Raw genomic sequence first — 21,793 nt, 5'->3', positions numbered from 1 at the left:
GGAGCTCCTCTAAAGTGTCATTGTGCAAGTATGTATTCCTCTCTCTCTCTCAGATACATTTCTTGCTCTTTTACTCTCCAGAAGCAATTAGGCACGGATCATTGGCAAATGGAAATAATTTTGCACCTTTTCAGAATTCTAGAGGAACATATCCTAGGGGGAGTTGGATTATGGAGCATATTATTTCATTCTTCGCTTCTCCCGGTTCCTCACTTTTAGTATCCAAGGCCTCAAATTCAATTTTACGCCATATATTTTATTTATTATTTCCTCCCTTGCTTTGGTCTGTGCAACAATATTATTTCTCTCCCTCTACAGCCAATGAATTATAAATCTTCAACTCTGGATCATGCTAAACTCTTCCAAATGCATTTCCTAGATGATTTAATCCTAGTTTCTTCCCATCTGAACATGGAGCCAGTGATTACCTAGGGCCTACATTTATACTTGTCTTTAAATCCCATCATAAACTCAATCGGTTATTCCACTAATATTTTATTGCCTTGATTTGTGGACTTGCCCAAATTAGACTTCCCCTCATACCCACAGCCTGGCCTGGAGGAAGCCGAAATGCGTGAGGATCTAAAAGATCTAGCCGGAGCTAAAAAATAATGAAGTAAATCCATAGCCTGAGAATGCATCACACGAAGTGCTTTGAAAATCATTTGACATGAATTTGTTTTATTTTCACCATCACTGCTATAGGTAACTTGGCTCACCCAAGCCTGATGTTTTGCTATTCCTTTGGAAAGCATTTCAACACTGATTGAAGGTTTGGAGGGTCGACATAGCAGTCTGGCCACTTCTGCCCGTTTCCCAGATTCCTTCCCCAAAATGATGACCAAAATGAGATGGTGCCAAAGGTTGGTTCAAAGACAATCTCAGATCCCCAAACCCTTCAGCCCCGCAAGCTTTCCCTCCCAGGCTGGGAGCTGTTTGGCTGAAGCAGGGGAGTTTGAAACCATTTGAGTGAAGACCCCGTGAGGCTCAGCTTTGCTTTGGGGTGTACAAAGAGGTTCCCACCTGTCAGTTCTAATACGGTTTCATTGTCTGCCTTCGGTGAGGAGGGAGACGATACACCTGGGCTAAACATTACTAGCTGGTCTCCTGTGACAGATGTTTTAAGTAATGCCATGGAGATAAAGCAATTTACGTGGTGCCTGGCACCTAGAAAGCGCTCAATAAATGGAAGCGATTCTTTCTCTTCCTTTGTTAGGTCAGATGCTTGTGGAAGAGCAAACTTAGAATTGCTTTAGGGGTCGTTTCTAAGTCCTAAAGGGCACAGAGAAATTCCTACAAGCCCCACCCCTCTCCTGCCTCACTCTTGCTCACGCCTTCTTGAATTTGGCCCAGAGCACAGGGAGGCAGCTGTAATCCAGGGATATGGTGAGATGCAGCTTCCCAGGGAAAACAAACCCCACGGGCCAAGGCAGGAGGCGTCCCTTAAAATTTCTGCCTTTAGACCTATAAGCAGATGCCTTCGGACTACCTCAAAGAGATGTCTAACCATTTGACTTCAGAGGCAACTACATTTATGCTTTTACAAATGGAAGGAGTTTTGCCTCTCTGGTAAAGATATTTTGGTAAGATCAGCTTTAATCCCTGCCCTGTAATCCACTTTGCTTAAGATTTGGACATCCTTGCTCCTTCTACCTGGCACCAGTTCTACACGTGGCAGTTTTTAAACACCCTTCTTGTACGGGCAGCTGAGCTTGCTGGTGCTAGCTGGGGTGGCGTGTCCAGCCAATGGACTGAAGGACTGAACAATGATTTTATTTTCTGGGACCAACAGCACCGATACCTAGGAAAAAGAGGCTATTTTTACCTAATGACATAACTTGTGGCACACATGTTAAGGCACTCCATTAGTTAAATATAGTCATTTCTATTTTAAAACTGAAAGAGCTGGCTGTAATTTTGGAAAGGTGGAACCTGGTAGATGCCGGGAAGCACAAGCCTGGAGGGAAGGACTGGCCTCTGCAGCTGCCCTCCTCCTCACAGGCAGGGATGCCCACGTCCAGAGCTCACGGGATTCCTTTTGGGTGGAGGTGGCCTTGCCTCTGCTCTCTGAGCAGCCCGTCCTTGAGGACCAGGCCATTGATGTAGAGTCTGTGATGTGGTCTGTTTAAGGGTGGGGCTTCTAGCACCCACACATCAGGTGACATCTGGGATACTGCCTTAAAGCGCGGCTAGGAAGTAAGGTAAAACGTGCAGCTTTTTTTTTTTTTTTTTTTTTTTGAGACAGAGTCTCATTCCATCACTCAGGCTGGAGTGCAGTGGTGTGATCTTAGCTCCCTGCAACCTCCGCCTTCCCGGTTAAAGCGAGTCTCCTGCTTCAGCCCCCTGAGTAACTGGGATTATAAGCGTCCACTACCACACCTGGCTAATTTTTGTATTTTTTTTTTTTTTAGTAGAGATGAGGTTTCACCATGTTGGCTAGGCTGGTCTTGAACTCCTGACAAGTGATTCACCCGTCTCGGCCTCTCAAAGTGCTGGGATTACAGGTGTGAGCCACCACTCCCGGCTGGTGTGCAGCTTTCTCCATTTTGCAATTCCACAGGGAATAGAGTATCAGATAAAGGTTTAGATGCTCCCTGCCCCCCGCAGAGAGTGGGGAAGTGAACGGCGCCCAGGCGCCTGGTTCTCGAATTACCTGCGGGGACGATGACTCGCCTCTCATTGGTGGTCATGTTGGGAGGAGGGGGGCCATTCTTCTCGTCCATGTAGCTGTTGTAGTTCATGGGGTTGGACTCGCCTCCGCCCACCAGCTTGCTGCACTTGCTAACGCTGCAGTCCACCGGAGACTCCCTAAAGTGAGAAGAGACAAAGCCCAGAGGCGATCAGCGCTGACAGGGCAGCTCGCCCCAGCCTCTGAATCATAAGCCCAGGGCTCCGATGACGACCATGGAGCCATTGCGCAGCCGCACTTGGTGTCACGATGATGATGATGATGCTCTCTTTCTATCCTCCGTGCTGCCACCAGAGTTTCCTTCAAATCCCAGCCCAATCCTATAATTACAGTACGTAAAAACTTCTGGCAGCGCCTTAGTGCCCTCAGACCAAGGTCTGAGCTTCTTTGTGTGGCATCGCAGCCCTCCCTGTCTGAGTGCAGCTTACATTTTTAGCCTTACTGCCAGGCAACCTAGTCCATGTTCCCAGACACGCCTTCCCCACAGTCCCCCAGCACTTGGTGCCCGCCTTGGTTATAAGGACTTGTCACACTGTCTGATTCTTAGCTTGGCCTGTGTCCCCTGACTGCTGAGTTCTTGAGAGGATGGTCATCACTTTCTTTGTTTAACCCTAGTATTCTCACATAGGAGGTGAGCAGCAAATGCTTTCTCAGTGAGTTATTTCTATTGCACATATATAAGTTTAATGCATTTCTCATACACTGTTGTATTCGAATTTCCCAATAAGCCCCCAAGATAGGCACAGCAAGGGTTACTATCTCCTTTTCATGGTTAATGAAATCGAGACAGGGGCTGCCTGGCTCAGAGTCATACAGCTAGTCAAGGTGGAAACAGGACTCAGGTCTTCTGTGTTAAGCTTCACTATCAAGTACACATGCAAAAGAGTTGGTTGCTACTTGGAGAAGGAATGGAATCCAGGAACTTCCACCTGATGGGAGAGGTGGTGGCCCTGTGGCAATTTGCATCCCTGGCCCCAAGCTCACTGTGGAAGCAGTATGGACATTCACAAGAGAGAAAGCAGATCATCCAACTTAGCCTAGAACTACAGAACTTGACCAGCACCTGGTATTTTGCAGCACTGGTGATTGGGCAGCTGTCTGGAGGGGTGACGTCCCACCCATGGCCACCTGGCACCCTGAAGCAGGCTGGCAAACACACTCTGCATGCCCTCCAGCCCAGCATCACGCACTTCCAGCATACTTGGGGGAGGTGCCACCCTGTCACACCCAGTGCCTGCTGCTCAGCCACTCCAGCAGCAGCAGGACCAAAGGAGACAATGGGAAGTCCAAGGAGAAGCTGTGGCCGCCATTATACTGAGCAGGAAGCATCGGTTCTGGCAGCCTGGGAGACAGCCAGTTCTCTCAAGAGCTCCAAACCAGGCCTTCAGACCAAGGAGTTCAGATAAGGTTCAGATTACAGCCTTCCAACTCTAGGCCGCATAACCTCTCCGGACGTTCCAAAGGCCTGGCCACCGTCCTCCATCCCCTGCCAGGAGCAGGAACGGACCACAGCGAGGCCTTGAGGAGCAGGGCCGTGCCAGATAGGGACCCACCCATCCCACAAGCAGGGACGGCAGTCACTAACCCAGGAGAAGGGAGATCAGCCCAGGGCTTCCTGAGACCCAGGCAGGGCGGGGAGGCCTGAGCACATTCAATAAAGAAAATTAAATGAATTTGTTTCTTAATCTGAAAGGAAAAAAATATTGAAGATCACTTATCATAGCTGGGAGATAAATGCTCCACTGAGATATTAGAAGTCAGACGGTAATTTTTTCCTGATGTCTTACAGAGGGAAACATGGGCTGAAAATGAAAATAAGATGTATAACTCACACATGTTAGAATTTAAGGTTTTACTATTCGCCTACTGTTTTTCCAGGCAGAGAACCAAAAACCAGCCGTCAGAGTCCCACATTGCTAAAGGTTTAACGTCCCCATGGCAGTGGAGGGGAGGCAGTAGCACATCAGGGCTTTTCACCAGCGTTTGGCCCTTTGGCTTCTGCTGCGGAAGGACCTGGCCTGAGATGAAGCAGTCCCAGTCAGACCCTGGTGCCTGCATCTGAGCTGAGCTCTGGCTCGAGTGCACTGGGTCCCCTCACCCGCCCTGGGGCTAACTGCAGGCACACACTCACACACATGTATGCACATGTGCACACACACTCCAACACAGAACACATGTGCACAATACTTCACCCACATGCATGCACATACTTCAACAGAGAACACATGTGCACACACATGCATACTCCCATGCGTGCACACACTTCAACACGCATGCACAGACATGCACTGTACACATTCCAACACGGGACACACATACTTCACCCACATGGAAGCACACATTTCAACACAGAGAACATGCACACGCATGCACGTACACTTCATCCGCACACACATTCAATACATGCACACACATACACATTGCACACACATGCATACGCATTACACACACACTCACGCGCACGGTCTGGCAGCCTTTCCCTGCACCCTTGTCAGTTGTGAAACAGTCCAAGTGCTGCAGAAGTTTGAAGGATTAAGTTGGCCTGCAACCAAGTGAGCAAGGTTTTCATTGGCGGGCGGCCTCTGTGGGAGAGGTGGGTTCCACACTGCACGCTCTTCTCTTGGAGGACCCCCAGAGCAAGAGGGCATAGGGCACGGGCAGGGGTGTCTCGGAAAGGAGAACTACAGCAGGGGGCAGGATGGTGGGACAGGAGGGCACACTCTCCAGGCTCCTCCCCTTTGTGGACAGTGGGGAGATGATTTTTGGAAAAATTCTTTTCCACATCAGCCGGGCCCCTGGGGATTTCTGAGTTAACAACTGACCTCTTGCTGTGCAGAGAAGTCAGCACCTCAGGACTCACTGAAATGGAGTGAGCCTTTATGGTTATGGCCATGTATGGTAGGCACAGGTGGCAGGGCTGGTCCCAGATGCCAGGGATGGAGGAAAATAAATGTGTAAAGCTGAAAGAAACATTTCCCCAAACCTGCCTAACACATGACCTTGTAAGGAGAGGAGCCACGGGCACCTAGACCAAGGGAAAGTGGACGCAGAGGAGGAGGGGGCTCTCTTGCTGGGGTGGCCGCGGCCACTCATTCCCTGGGCAGAACCTCCTCATTCACTGACCCATAGAAGTTCTCCCAGTTCCGCTTCCCTCCTCCTCTCCCCCTCCCCTGGCCCTGTGCACACACCTGCTCCCCAGCTGGACAGGTGATCGGTTTGGCCGCTTGCCCGCCAGGGTGTTTCTCCTTCGGAAAATGGCCCTGTCCTCGGTCCAAGGCTTCTGCACTAGGACCTGCAGGCGGGTGTCCTTAGGGAGAAGGGCTGGCACCATCCTGGTTCCCCACACTTGCCCAGCTGGCCCTCCTGCCACTGCTCAGGGAGAGAAAGAAGGAAAGCCATACCTCGCCTGTTCGCCTGCCAGACCTCCCTCCATTCTTGCAGCTCCCAAGCACCGTGCCTCCTCCAGCCAGCGCAAGCCCTGCCTGCGGCCATGGGACTCCACGGCTGCCACTCAGGGTGGGTACAGGTGAAGCCCAGCATAAAAGGCTGCTCTTTAATGAGGCAGCTGGCGCCTGTGAAGAGGGCTTGATGAAAACAAGAGGGAGGGGGAGTGCGGGACGAGGTTTTGCCATTCAGCTTGCCTGCACTGCTGCTAATTTGTATTAAGACCTGCACTTACAGCTAGGATGGGGCTGGGGCCCACTGGCAGCTGATAGCACTGGGACAGGTGACAAGAGAGCCTGGGGCTGCCACAATAGAGCAGGGAGGTGGCGGTGGCCCTAAGGGTGTAATAACTCAGCACATCTCCATCTCAGGGCAACAGAGGCTACAGCAAAGCTGCCGAGGGTAGGGTAGCCCTTGTCCTTCGTTTCCACCACTGGACATAGCTCTTTACTCCTTGAGTTCTGTTTGTGTGTGTTCTGTGAACATTGCTACTGGTTTCCAAAAAAGCTTTGCAATCTGTTAGGCAATTTAAAACAAGGTGTGAAATCTTGGGTGTTTGGATGAAGGGAGATTTCAAAGCCTTCTCCGGAAGATTACCTCTTTAGGCTGTACAAAGATCTTCTCTACCTTCCTAATCAACGCGGAGCAACTGAACTTGGGTATATCATCAGACCCTCATGTCTGAGCCCAGGCTCACTGTCAAAGGATACCTGATGTTCCCACGGCCAAAGTGAGGCCTCGAGGGCTACCTAAGTCACATGGTTGCATTAGGAGCCGAGGCATGTGACTCCCGCATAGTATGCACCCTGTGCAAAAATTAAACAATCTGTATTGCCTTTAGGATGTCTGTAGGACATAGATGCGACTTTTTTGTCTTTGAAAAGGAGATGCAATAACTTAAAAGCAAATTCCCAGAAAAGAAAAAGCATCACCCATGATAATCCACTATCCGTGATAATCCACCCATCACCCTAATCCACTAGCTGTTTTCATCCCCGTACACAGTAGATGCTGCTAACTTTTCCAGGATCCTGTGTATGCCTCCCCACCCAGGTTACGTGTGACATGTCTCATACTGCAAGGTTCAGAACACAGGAGTTTAGAAAGGGGCCTCGCAGCGAGAGAGGCACAAGTTCCAGGGAACAGGAGCTGATCCTTCTCTGTGTAGAATGTGAGTTTCTAGGTGTCCAGGGCATCCAGATCCTGGGGGCCAGGCCAGGGAGTGTCAAGGCAGGTTAGCTCTGAACTCCGGTCCTGAACGCCAGGCTCACAAGGCAAGTCTTGCATTTCTCTCTATAAACTGATATTCTTTTCTTAACGGGATGTTTTCCCCAATCCCTGTGGTTGAGACAGGATGCAGCTGAGAGTTATTTGCAGACCACAGTTTGGATCAAGTTGCTGAAGTCTACATGCGACACAGAACCTATGTGCCATGCTGTTTCAAGGCAACCCAGCCTAATAGAGTCAACCACAACAGGAAGATGTGAAGAAAGAGAGCACAAAACTCCCTCAACATGGGCAAGCCACCCTGTCTCTGAGATCCTCAGACCTCAGTCTCTGCACTTGACCCTTTGCCCCTGGGCCAGAGGGTTTGCTACTGGGGTGAAAAGCAAGTGGGCACGGTAGCTTCAGGTGCACCGCACACCTCCTTCCCACCAGAGACACAAATGCCAATGGGTCTCCTGCCCAGGCTGGAGTCCAGTGGCACGATCTCGGCTCACGGCAACCTCCGTCTCCCAGGTTCAAGTAATTCTCCTGCCTCAGCCTCCTGAGTATGTGGGATAACAGGCATGCACCACCACGCCAGGCTATTTCTGTATTTTCAGTAGAGACAGGGTTTCACCATGTTGGCCAGGTTGGTCTCGAACTCCCGACCTCAGGTGATCCTCCCGCCTCGGCCTCCCAAAGTGCTGGGATTACAGGCGTGAGCCACCACGCCCGGCCGAGCTACATAATTTTAAATTTACTAGTAGCCAGATTTTTAAAAGAAAACGAAACAATGAAATGAATTTTAATAATATATTAAAGTATATTAATATGTTAACTCAATATAGCCAAAATATGATCATTTCAGCATAATCAATAATCAATGAGATATTTTATACTTTTTCCATAGTAAGTCTTCTAAATCCAGCATGTGATTTATATTTAGAGCACATCTCAATTTTCAACTAACCATATTTCAAGTGCTCAGTGGCAACCTGCGGCTAGTGGCTGCTGCATTGAACAGCACAGGTCTAGCCCATGAGCCAAGCAGTCTCAAATTGTATACCCTGCCTTGGTTTTCTCATCTGAAGTTCAGAATCATTACAACATCCTCTCCTATCTTTTTGTGTTATGGCGAATTAGACCACTGCAAACAATCAAATCACATGCAAGTAACAAACTGTCATTATCAATAATACTCAGAGGATATGAGAAGCACAGTGTTCAGGATGAGAGATTTAAAGAGCCTGGCATTTATTTCATTCTGTCATTGCTTTTGGCCTAATTAAATCATAAGGTCTGACATGGTTCCACTGTAAGCAATGACATTTTTCTAAAACTCCTTGCTTCCCGCTAGCCACTAGTCCAGCTTACATGTAAGCCCTCAGGGAATATTTGTGGGGTGCTGGCGATAGCTGTGCCTAAGCTGCTTGGCTCTGAGAGTCCACAGGATTGTCTCTGCTTGCCCAGGATGGGTGAGAAGATATCAATCTTTCTGAACCTACTTTGTTACCTGCTGATGGTCTGGGTCAAGACAAGCAACTCAAAGGCAGAGGCTGCTGCTCTGTGCAGCCAAAGCCAGGGAAATATCCTGTCTGTTCACTGGAATATTCACACAGGCCCTCTCCAGCTGGCTTTTGGTGTGACTGGAGCCAGGTATGAGCTGGCAAGTGGGTTCCGAAAATCAATTTCCTTGGGGGAACCCTCTTTGCCCAGGATCAGTATCCTGGGGTGCTCGAGGATTCTCTGGGAGCAGCAGAGGGAGTGGTGAGCAGCAAACTTCCTTCCCACCAGAGACACAAATACCCATGGGTCTCCAATGAGCATGAAGACTGAATTTAGAAGCCCATGCATCAACGCAGGCTCAGCATTGAAGGGGCTGAGTCAGCAGACCTGGGTCTGTGTCCTAACCTTAAACAAGTACCTTCTCTTTTGAGTCTGCTCAGCCGTGTGTTCATTCAGTTACTTATTTGACGACAATTTATTGGGCACCTACTGTTTCAGGCCCCGCCCACGTGTCAGTGAGGGAGGTGATAAGAACTAGGACAGACACTCAAAGCAGGGTAAAGAGTGAGGAGGCGCTGGTTTTGATCAGGTGGCCAGGGGAGGCCTCTGAAAAGGTGAGGTTCAGGTAGAGAAACCCAAAACTCGTGAGGGAGAGAGTCATATGACTAGATGGAGTAGGAACGTTCCAGAAGGAAGGAGCCCAGGGGAAGAGATTCTGGGGCAGGAGGGTGCCTGGGGGTCTAGGAGCAGCAGCTAGAGTCTCATGAGGCTGACGTGGAGGGAAGAAATGGGATGGAGGGGGCAGTAAAGAGGATGTTGGAGGGATGGTGGGGCCACGCTAAGGGCTTTGCATTTTGTCATAAGCCATTAAAGAGTTTTGAGCAAGAGGGTTACAAATGAGGAAAGCATAGCTCTGGCTGCTTGCTCTCTGGAGAATAGACTTCAGGAAGGCAGTAGGAAGTGGGGAGAGCAGGATGCCCCTGCAGAAGCCTAGGAGAGGTGCTGCTGGCTTGCACCAGGCAGGGGTGGTGGAGGTAAGGAGTGGGTGGATTCAGGTTACAACAGGCCAGAGAATCTCCAACAAAGCCAGGCACTGTGGCTTACACCTGTAATCCCAGCACTTTGGGAGGCCAAGGCAGGCAGATCATGAGGTCAGGAGTTGAAGACCAGCCGGGCCAACATAGTAAAACCCCGTCTCTACTAAAAATACAAAAATTTGCCAGGTGTGGTGCCATGTGCTTGTAATCCCAGATACTCAGGAGGCTGAGGCAAGAGAATTGCTTGAACCTGGGAGGCGGAGGTTGTAGTGAGCCAAGACTGTACCATTGCACTCCAGCCTGGGCAACAGAGTAATCTGGATCTTCAACAAGCATTGGGAGCTCCTTGGGGAAGGGCCGCATTTAGGAGGCATCGTAGAATAGGCCTCCCCACCAGGTGGGCATTGGCAGGAATGAGGTGGTGGTGCAAAAGCACGACACACAAGCAGAGGGAGCGGAAGGGTGCCTAACGGATGGCACGTGGGGCTGGAACCAAACGCCTGGGTTCGGGCTCCAGCTTTGCCTCCTCTAAATCCTTAGACAAAGCACTCTCCCCTGAAAGCCCCGCTTGCCTTCCTGTGTAACAATGAAGTTACAGTAACTACTTCATAGTACAGTGATGGGGAACAAGTGGTAAGATAATATGGGAAATCGTTCAACACACCATGTCCTTCGACTGTTAGGAGCTCCGGCACCAGCAGAATTACCTCTGGAGAGAGATTCATCTGAGGGGCTGCAGGCTCAGAACCTCTGAGCCTTCCTGAAATCCTGGGATCTGGAAAGGTGGCTGAGATCCCAGTCGCTGGTTTTGGTTAGTGGGGTTGAAATGTGGTAGGGCTGGGAGTTCCCACAGGCAGGTCTGGGGCCACGGGCTGCTCCGACGGGGTTCTCCCTCCCAACCATGCTCATTCCCTTCTCTCTCTTCAATCCAGACTGGTTTCCTCGGTGACCTCATCCACTTCCACAGTTCAGACTCCTTAGAGATGATGCCCAAACCTAAATTCCAGGCCTGAAAGATTATCTGAGCTTCAGTTCCCAAAGCCTAGTAGACATTTTTATCTGGATGTTCTACCGATTGCTCACAAGGAAACTCAAAGAGAACACTGACAGCCCATCCGAAAGCATTTCCTGTGCCACCTTTCTGCGGCTGCTCACAGCACCAGCCTTTAAAATGTGCAGGCTTTAGTCGCCTTTGATTCTTTCCTGTCATGTACCCCCTTCATTCACACTTTATTCACCTAAGCCCTGTTAATCATCTCTTTGCTGTCGCCCTTATGTTCCTGTCTTTTTCAGTGTCCATAATCACTATTATCACTTAGTTCAGAACTTCATTATTTCCTATCTGGGATATTTTACTAACTTCTTCACTTGTTTTTCTGACTCTCCCATCCTACCCTCTGTGCACAAGGACTGTCAGCTCACTAGTCTTAAGTCACTGCTCTGATGAGGTTAAATGTCACGTCTGTGCTCAAAGTCAGCCTCTGGGTTAAATGCCACATCTGTGCTCAAAGTCAGCCTCTGGCTGTGGAATAAATGGCACATGTTTTCAGCCTGCCATTCAGGGCCCTCTCTTACTTTTTATTTTCATCTCTTTGTGCCTTTGGCCCAGTAGATTATCTGATATTTTGTGAATGAGGCTGATGTTCTCTGTCTTTCAAGTCTTTGCTCAGAACAGTCACTGTCACTGTAGAGCACTGTACTAAGGTGCCTCAGGCACCATCCCAGGTCCTTTCCCTGCGGCATCAGAGTGACGCTAGAGTGAGGAGCCACGAGGAAGTGAATACCCCAGTCCTGTTTGAGAAAGGAGAAAGCTGGTGCTCGGAGGGGTTTCGATGACTTGCCCAAGGGGCAGAGGCAGGACGTGAAACTGAGGCCACCTGTCTACTGTCCTCTTCCATGACCGTGTGATTTTCTCTCCCTGGACCCTCCTGTCTCCATTTCTACAAGCAAAGCCTGAGCCGACCCAGTGCTGTACCTCCTTCATGCACACCTTCCAGGTGCCTGCCCCCTCCCAGACACAGTGAGCTCCCACGGAAGGTAGACACCTTCCTCATCCCTTCTCCACTCTTACTAAAGAATGGTTTGGTCGCTTTTGCTCTGCTGAGACCCGCCCAGAAGAGTTAAGTATCTTCAATGGGACAGGGAAGAGTAGCTTATTGCTAAGCTGTCCCCAAGAGGACTGGACCTGGGCCTGGGATTAACAAGAAATAAGTGTTCCATGAGTGTCTGCATAGGCGCTTGGGGCCTGACTCCTACCTGGCCTCTGAGGGCTTCATGGGCCTCAGAGAGCCAGGGGGGCTTCCTAGCCCTACTCCACCCCATCTTTTCTGTGGCCCTCTCTGCCTTAGCTCTCTAGGGACTGACACAGGCTTCCTGGCCCAGCTCCAGAGCCCCATCTGCTGCAAAAACCTGTAGTGCCAGAAGCCACTTGCTGCAGATCTGGCAACTTTGTGCCTTCCCCCAGTCCTGCACAGGTCTGGCGAGCTTACCTGGATCCATTCATGTGGTCATACTCCCGCTTGACGTTGACCCTCACTGGCTGATTGATCCACTCCTGCTGCGGTGGGAGGGGGTTGATCTTGTGGGGCTGCCCGTAGTCAGGACTCCCCGAGGCGGTCATGTCGGCCTTGGGGAGATGGGCCGCCGCTCCGTACGCTGAGTCAAAGAGGGACTGGTCGTCGCTCACCACCGACAGAGCCTCCTGCAGGGCCAGAGAAAAGACAGAAAGCCCAGTGTCACTCTTCACCCAAGCAAGTGAAACTCTTGCTCTGAGCTGGCAAGGTGGCCCAGGGCTGCCCCAAGACAGCTTGTCTGGAAGTTCCTGTTTGACTCACACACCAGGGGGCAGGTTTGCCCTTATGCAAACCAGATGGGTGTTTGCAGGTTACCTGGGTGAGGAGGGACTTTGGGCAGTGGAGTGGGGATGGAGGAATCATGAAAGTGGGTTCATTTATTGGTTCTGTAGTCTGGGACCCCCAAAAAGGAGGGTAGGAATAGGGAGGCCAAGAATAGTGGTGACTTGGCATGGAATGTAGTATTGTGGCGGTGTGTGAATGCTAGATTTTTCCAGGCATAAGCAGAAATTCCTCTTATGCTGAGTGGAGTCATCATCAATGAGGGGGAGATGAGATCTAGCATTTATTTTCCAGGCAAGGCCAGTGAGATCCACCCAGAGAGGCTAGGTGTGCTGCTCAAGGTCACACAAGGGAAGGGTGGGGCCCATGGCTGTGGCCAGGCCAATTTCAGTTTCCTTATTTGTAACAGGGATAAAAATAGTTTTAGCACAGAGCTGATAGGTCGATTAAGTGAGAAGATCTGGTGTGGGGGTGTAGCTTGTAAGAAATGCTCAGCGGTTTGCTGAGGGCCCTCCAGGAGGTGCTGGTGCATCCTATAGATCTCAGTGTTGATGACTCAGCCAGCCAAAGGACGAAAGAGGAGTCTCAGACCTGCGAAGTGCCAGTCAGTGCAAGACCCTCCGAAAGAGGTTGTTGGGTCCTCCCACTCATATTATCCCATCACTGACTTGGGTGTGACTTTGGGAGATCATGGATTAAGAAAAGAAGCCTTGGCCAGGCATGGTGGCTCATGCCTGTAATCCCAGCATTTTGGGAGGCTGAGGTGGGAGAATCTATTGAGTCCAGGAGTTCTAGACTAGCCTGGGCAATGTGGCAGAACTCCATTTCTACAAAAAAAAGAAAAGAAAAGAAAGAAAGAAAGAAAGAAAAAATTAGCTAGACGTGGTGGCATGTGCCCAGCTACTTGGGAGGCTGAGGTGGGAGGATCACTTGAGCCCCGGAAGTAGAGGCTGCAGTGAGCCATGATCGTGCCATTGCATTCAGCCTGGGCAACAGTCTCAAAACAACAACTACAACAACAACAACTAAAAAACTTTGCCATTCTGGAGATCTGCTACCAATCAAAAGATGAGGGTAAGAGTCTCCCATTGTTCCATGTCTCATCGGATCACAGGCATCCAAGGTCAGGGACCAGGGCATAGTGTTCACTACAGTCACATAATTACACCAAAGTAAGTCCTCAGAGAAGATGGTAGTCATCTATAATTGATCTATAATCTATATAATCAATAATTATATAATCTATAATTGTGATAATACATGCAAAGTACTTAGAACAGTCTCTGGCACATAGTGAGTCATGCTCAGAACATGTAGGCATCATGATTATTAGCATTCAAACAAAGATTCTCTTAGGCCACCTGTTAGGGGCTGTCTTGTGTCCTCACAGAATTCATATGCTGAAGCCCTTACCCGCAGTGCTCAGAATGTGAGTGTATTTGGAGATACGACCTTTAAGGAGGTAAGGTGAAGTGAGGCTGATAGGGTGGGTTCTAATCCAATATGACTGGTGTTCTTATAAGAAGAGGGAATTTGGACACACAGAGAGCCCCCAGGGGAGTGTGTGCACAGAGAGGCTGCCACGTGAGGACACAGCAGTCATTGGCAAGCCAAGGAGAGAGGACTCTGAGGAAAACCAACCCTGCTGGCACCCTGATCTTGGACCTCCAGTCTCCAGAACTCTGAGCAAATAAATTTCTTTTGCTTAAGCCACTCAGCCCTGGTATGTTGTTATGGAAAGTCTAGCAAATGGATACACCACCTTTACTTGAAAATGTAGTGATAGGTGAACAGCACTTGTTAAAGTTGGGATTTGTCTACCTTCCTTGTGTAATTCACATTCCTGAATTGAATGTCTTCTTCAGAATGAATGCTCTTCATATGCCTGTAGAATTACAACCTGCAGAACGGGCTGTCTCTTGTCTCCCAGGGCCATTCTCCACCCCGGCAGACAGACAGCCATAATTCAAAAAGAGAGGCTCTTCTATGGCTGTTTTCAGCTGGGATCGGGGAAAAAATACTGGAATATACTCTAGGAGTCCTGCTTTTGCACCAGAAGGCTTTGGATCGTGTAGGTGCATCCAGACATACATTCAAAGCAGAGTTGCCCACACAGTATTAAAACACTTACATCCCTCAACTGAGGGGATCTCCCTAGACCTAACATCTGCTGGGATCCTTCTTCATATTCTACCAGATGCCCTTGAGTCATGCTCAGAGTAAAGCTGTGCTTGTCAGAACCATTTGTTTCTTGGTTATTATATCCACTCGTGATTCCAGCTAGAGATCAGATTTGGCTTCGTATCCTAAATTTTGAACTGTTATCTGGGCTCAAGGAATTATGGTTCTGAGCTGAAAAGGGTGACATTGCAACCTTTCAGACAGCTGTCCCTGACTCCATGAAATTCCTTGAGTTCCACACTGGAAGCAGAGGACACATTACCACCTATGACTCCTAAGTGTCTTTTGGTGATAAGAGTGAAGAACATGCACCACAGTCCTGCTACAAAAAGAGATGACATTTCAGGAATCAGGTAGCATCCTCTGCTGTAGAGAATGGCTTACATTCTTAGTTTATCATTCATGAACCTTGGAGTTTCCAGTAAAATAATTTCTTTCCCTTCCCTCTTCTAGGTTAGGGGAGAAGATGATGGAATATCAGAGGCAAAGAAGCTCGGGAGGCAGGGCTGGGCACAGTGATGCTCCATAGATGGGCAAAAAGTTCCTCCCATCATTATCCCAAAGAGGGTGGACCAGGCAACAGTGAACACAGGATTGTCCTGACCAAGGGGACATGCAGATGGCAAAATCAAGACTCACAGCAAAGAGAATACACAGAGAACACAGACAAAGCCAGCAGTTCTGAAGGCAGACCTGGGAGAGACTTCTTAAGGAAGTGAGTGGTACACAGCTAGAAAAAACAAGTGATGAGATAGAGTGTAGGTGTAGAAAGGGCACGAAACCAGTTTGAACTCATTTTGGAATAGAAGTTTCCTTAAGAATGTAGTTCACAATCAAGGAAACTCCAATCAAGTGGCAACGTTGTAGGAGGAGAGTGTCCTGTTTCACCGGGAATGCCTCACACTTCTGTCCAGTCTGGGCATTTCTCTCTGAGACTCTTCCCTCCCTGACGACCCATTGACATGCTCTTCCCTCATTCAGTACAACTCGTGCGCTCCCTGGCTGGATCCAGCTCCCTTGCAAGTTGTGAATACCGCTGTCATCCTGCCACAATCTGCTCAAAAACCCCAGAGAGCTCCCTAGAGATGGACCACAGCAAATCTCTTCTCAGCCACTTGTCTTCCAAAGGTCATCTTTGTCCCACCTGCCACCCTTACATTGCATAACTTCCTCTTGCTGTAACTTCTGTCCAATTCTAACTATTCTCACTGCTCCATTAGACAAGCCCTACTCAGGTGTGCTTCTGTGTCTTAATTTTATGGTTCCTTTTGCTGCAAATAACCTTTCTTTACTCTTTCACCCTGATGCACAATTATCTTTGCCATTGTGTAAGGTAAGTGAGATCTTCCTGAGAGCTTCCTGTTTCCATGAAACCTTTCTGATGATGACCTATGACTCCTTTGAGCTGTTAACAGCTCGTGAGAATACCGCTTTGGGTATGCATGCGTGCACACACACACACACACACATATCCCCCTTCTATTTGCAATCATGGCTAGACAAAAAGCTTTTTTTTCAATTACAATGTAGAGAAAAGAAGAGATAGATCATGGGGGCTGTGAAGAGAGAGAAGATGAAGGAGAAGGGTTCCCTGTCTGGCTCACTGGGCTGAATTTGAAAAGCCAATATGGGCAAGGGAAGGGAGGTGAGGGCCACTAAGTGGAATAAAAGATTTGGGGAGATAAGGCCCCCAACAAGCTGCTTTGAGACCCAAATGAAACAGCAGAGTTGGGGAGGAGAGCATTCTTGCCGCTTCCGCAAATAAATGGCACCCCCTTTTGCAGTTCAATAGCTTTAGGAGCACCCCAAGATCATGCCCTTGGCAAGTACACTGTCATTTTTGTGATGCGACTGGCAGTAGGGAGCCTTCTCCAAATTGCTCTGGGAAGACCAGAGTAGGGACGGAGAAGGCAAACAAGAGGAATGAGTCTGGGCAACTTGATGTGGCTGCTGCCGTCTGCAGGCGAGAAGCTGCCGAGCTGGCAGAAATTTCACTTATTTGCAGCTTGTTACACATGAGGAGCTGTTGCTATTTCATGTGTGTCTTATAAAGCTCTTAAACTCTTAAAACTTTTTAAAGTTTAAACTTAAAACTCTTCCTTGTACTTAAAGCTCTTTACAGAAATAAGCATGTTGCTAGCGTTCAAGAACTTTCCACGGATAAATCATCAATAAGGACTTAACTGAGGTGATAGGCTGGGTGTAGAAAGAGCACCAGCATGCAAATTCACCAGCCATCCTCAGAGGGACTACATTCCTTCCATTTCTAATGACTTTGCTTCTCCTGTTGTTGCTGATTATTTTATTCAAGGGAAGAGAAGTTAGTTATTATTTAAAAGACTTGAGGGGTCCATGAGGCTTTAGACCATGCTATGTAAAATTGACTTCCAAGTGAGAAAGACAGGAGGCGTGGGCTCCTAGCCCTATGTGGGGCTCAGCTCTGGGGTTCCTTCTTGAACCGACAATTGTCACTGTAAAAGGAACCCCCTGGCTGGCTTAGTCATTGGCTTCTGAGAAGCACTTTCCTTTGCAGTACGTTGGAAAGGCTGGGTCTGTGGGTCCAGAGCCACTGAGTCCTAGATCCAGAGGGTGGCATAGGGTCCCTTGTTCCAGGCAGGGAAGTGCCCCAGCACATTTGTACCCAATGATGCCCCTTTACCAGAGACCTCTGGCAAGGCAAGCTGCTTGGGGTGGCATATGAGCTACAGCAGATCACTCACATTTGCCAATAGAAATGCTTCCTTTCCACGACCCCCTCCTGGTCCTGGATCCAGCTGGGGCACGCTACCAAAAATGCACTTGAATAGGTAGGATGCTTTTTCTCCTCCAGTTTGGGCAAGGTGCCTTTAGTACATGATATATAATACACCCTCTGTCATCGTTACAGAAAACAGATAAAAGTAGTAATAATCACAGCACTTATTAAATACAAAACACGGTTTACATGAGTAACCTAATTTAATCCTCCTGGCAATTCTATGAGGGATGTACTCTATTTTTTCAGATGAGAAAATGGATATTCAGAAAAGTGAAATAACTTGCTCAGTCGCACAGAAAATTAGTGAGATGTGGGACCAAATTCAGGTCTACAGCCTAAGCACATAACCACTACTCTTTACAGGTTCTTTCTTGTGAATTTTCTGTCCTCTCAATTAGCCCATAAGCTCTTTAAGTGTAACTCCGGTGTTGATTGTAACTTAGAGCACAAATCTTGAGTCAGAGAGATTTGAGTTTCTATCCAAGCTTCATCTGCTGCTCATTACGCATCTAGTACAATTTCCAAGAACTTCATTTCCTCATCTGTAGGTTGGGGATAATATCAGTACCTAACCTGGTAATTCCAGATAAAGATAAAATGAGATAATATGAGTAAAGTACCTAAATCAAGCACCTGAAGTTCTTGGGACAAAGTAAATACTTAAAAATATGGCCAGGCATGGTGGCTCATGCCTGTAATCCCAGGATTTTGGGAGGCTGAGGCGGGAAGATTATCTGAGGCCAGGAAGTTGAGAACAGCCTGGCCAACATAATGAAACCCTGTTTCTACTAAAAATACAAAACTTAGCCAGATGTGCTGGTGGGCGCCTATAATCCCAGCTACTCAGGAGGCTGAGGCAGGAGAATCGGTTGAACCCAGGAGGCAGAGCTTGCTGTGAGCCGAGATAGCGGCACTGCACTCTGGCTTGGACAACAGAGTGAGCCTCTGTCTCAAAAGAAAAAAAAAGAAAAAAATTGTTTAAAAAGCTGGGCACAATGGCTCATGCCCATAATCCCAGCACTTTGGGAGGCTGAACCGGGTGGAATGCTTGAGCCCAGGCATTCAAGACCAGCCTAGGTAACATGGCGTAACTCTTTCTCAAAAAAAAAAAAAAAAAAAAAAAAACATGCCTGTAATCCCAGCACTTTGGGAGGCTGAGGCGGGTGGATCACGAGGTCAGGAGATCAAGACCATCCTGGCTAACATGGTGAAACCCTGTCTCTACTAAAAAATACAAAAAATTAGCCGGGCGTGGTGGCGGGCACCTGTAGTCCCAGCTACTCGGGAGGCTGAGGCAGGAGAATGACGTGAACCCGGGAGGCGGAGTTTGCAGTGAGCCGAGATCACACCACTGCACTTCAGCCTGGGCAACAGAGCGAGACTCCATCTCAAATAAATAAATAAATAAAAATAAAAAATAAAAAAAACAGGTGTGATGGTGTGTCTGTGGTCCTAGCTACTTGGAAAACTGAGGTGAGAGGATCACCTGAGCCCAGGAGGTGGAGGCTGTGGTGAGCCATGATCGTACCATCCATCCTGGGCAACAGAGTAAGACAGTGTCTCAAAAGAAAAAAAAAAGTTAAAAAAAAATTTTCATGAAGGCCAATGCTGAGAAATGGCGTGAGAACCACTGGGCTGGAGATGGGTCAAGAGGGAGTTCAGATAAAGCCAGAGCGATACCTACTTCTCCGCATGTTGATTGTTTAAAAGATTAGTTGCCTAAATTACTAATAAGTAGATTTGGTGATAATAGAGCCTGAAATGCAGATCCCATGGGCTCCTAGAGAACAGAGCTGATTTCACTAATCGGCGTGTCCACTCTTCCTTTAAAACCATGGGTGTCGTTCCATTGCAGGCTCAGCCCTCTGCCTGTCTCTGGCTTCTGAGTCCAGGCCTCTAGGTGGCATAGATAAGGCTCTGTTACATAGCCTGAATAGCCCTGTGAATGAGGAGAGGAGGCATCTGTTGTGAGATAATGGAAATGGTAGGTGGCTAGCACCTATTTATACTGTTGTTTGTACACCACATACTCAGTGACTATCAGAAGAATGGCATGGGTACATCTGTGCATTCATGAATTTAAAAACTTCACTTATTTTGGAATTTGTCACATATATGTGCCTATATGCATCTTTTCTTTTTATACTCACAAATGTGTCTTCCAACATTTGTTTTCCTTAGATTAAGTCAAATGTCACTTTCATGTGCACATCAGTTGAGTGATGGGGATGTGGTCAGAGCACGGCCCCACAATGGCCTGGCCGATATGAACGATGAGCAAACAATTGCATCTCCAAACAGTCTAGCTAAGGCCGAGATGGAAAAGCCTCCAGAGGGGCAAGGAAAGAGGAAGAGGGTGGCTCGAGGGTCTCCCCATTTCATTCGGGAAGACATAACAGAAATTTCTGCCATTATCCTAGGTGTGGGAAGGAACAAATATTTCACAGTTATGAGTCCAGCGGAGTTAGAGGAGGAAAAATGCCAGAAGTAAACATGAGTGGGAGACCCTTTCCCTCTGTTCTTCCTTACACGTAGGCTGAGTTTTATTTCTAACACAGAATGACCCAAGACATGGGGCCTGAGAAGCACCAATGTCCCATTGTGTCCTTCCCATCCTTTCCCTCTGTCCTGCCCTGAATCTCCTAAGGACAGTTGTCTGGGGCTGACCGGCTTGGCTGGAGATGGCCGGTGAAAGGAATGTCGAAAGCAACCCGACCAAGTTCCCTGTGGCTGCCCTGCTCAGTGGGCCCACTCAGCCGCTCCCAGTGCAGGGCTCTGGAACGCTAATCTCTGGCATATCCGTTACCCAGGGTCACCACAGGGAGCACACTAGTTTTGGCTTTTTATTACATGATTTGCATAATGACACGAAGTCCCTTCTCTTGACAGTCGGAAAGAATACAAAATGCGAACAAGATACTTAGGCGCAAAGCCCTCTGTGTTCTCTGCTTTGGGAAACCAGCAGGCTCTGCAGCAGTGGGGGTGATCAGCCTGGGTTGGGGTCACTCCAAGTCTCATCTGAAGTGCCAAGAGCAGGTGGCTGCTATTAGCAAGGCCAAGCCTTTTGCTTCTCTCTCCTCTCTACATGCGCGCATTTCTTGCTCCTTATTTCCACTGCATAAAGGGCGGGGAAGGAAAAGGGAAGAGGAGGTAAATTTTATGGAAAGTTAGATAAGGAAGAAGGTGGGAAATATTAGTCAGTCATCAAGCATTAACTGAAAACTCCTTTGCATGAGGCACAGTTGCATTTTCTCAAAACGATCATCAGAATATTTCTGATCTTTGCCTCTCTCTTCCCGTCAAAAGGCAGAGCTTATTTTCTCCCCCCTTGAACTCAGATGGAACTTTATGATTGCCTCAAGAAATGGCTTTGCATGACTTCCGGGACAAGGTGACAAAGGTGTTATGACTTCCACCTGCTTCTTGTTCTCTCTTGGGCCTCTAGTCCGTGGAAATCGCCACTATGCTGTGAGGAAGCTCAAATCAGCCCAAGCTGCGAAAGCGTATGGAGAGGCCCACAGGAGAGGAACCCAGGCCACAGCCAACCATAGCATCAACCTCCAGACTTGAGAGTGACGAGCCTTCAGTGAAGGATAACAAAACTCATGAGCCTAATAGTTGGTTTATGCCACTAGGTTTCGGGGTAATTTCTGATGTAGCCATAGTAACCGGAACATCTCCAAGCATTTTACTCAGCAACCGAAAACCCATATTCAAAGGCTGCAGAGGTGACTGTCTGAGTATCCTTTCACTGTGGTTATTGACATTGGCTGGCAGGAATCAGCACCATGACTGTCCAGGTGGGGAAACTGAGGCACAAAGCATAACCTTTCTAGGTTCACACAGTGAGGGGGAAATCGATCTCAGCATTAAAGTCTAAGTCCTCTGATAGACACATAGTGGAATTATCTCCAAACAACAAAAACAAAATAAACAACAGACAAAAACCAAACAAGGACCACATTTTTAAATGAGAACGATCAAATAGAACGTGTGTTATTTGATGACATGAAGTTTCCAAGGAACTTTTACTATCATCACCTCATTTAACCTTTTAAAATATGAGTTAGGATCCTCATATTATTGAAAGGAAAATTGAGGCTTAAAGAGGTTTGCT

The 21,793-nt window shown here is 48.3% G+C and overlaps 1 protein-coding gene across 1 annotated transcript in view; it reads right to left on the bottom strand.

The window, feature by feature from the left end:
- Nucleotides 1-21,793, bottom strand: part of FLI1 (Fli-1 proto-oncogene, ETS transcription factor) — a 119,508-nt gene that overhangs the window by 42,583 nt on the left and 55,132 nt on the right. Inside the window, exons 2-3 of the mRNA XM_032167874.2 lie at nucleotides 12,372-12,583; nucleotides 2,654-2,808 (exon numbers count right to left, since the gene is read on the bottom strand). Coding sequence (XP_032023765.1) covers nucleotides 2,654-2,808; nucleotides 12,372-12,583 — 367 coding nt within the window. The remainder of the gene's footprint in view (nucleotides 1-2,653; nucleotides 2,809-12,371; nucleotides 12,584-21,793) is intronic.

The sequence above is a fragment of the Hylobates moloch genome, unplaced genomic scaffold (assembly GCF_009828535.3).
Source record: "Hylobates moloch isolate HMO894 unplaced genomic scaffold, HMol_V3 SCAFFOLD_11, whole genome shotgun sequence".
NCBI classification, from domain to species: Eukaryota; Metazoa; Chordata; class Mammalia; order Primates; family Hylobatidae; genus Hylobates; species Hylobates moloch.
The sequence above is the reverse complement of the archived record's forward strand: the minus strand, read 5'-3'. Positions and strand labels throughout refer to the sequence as shown.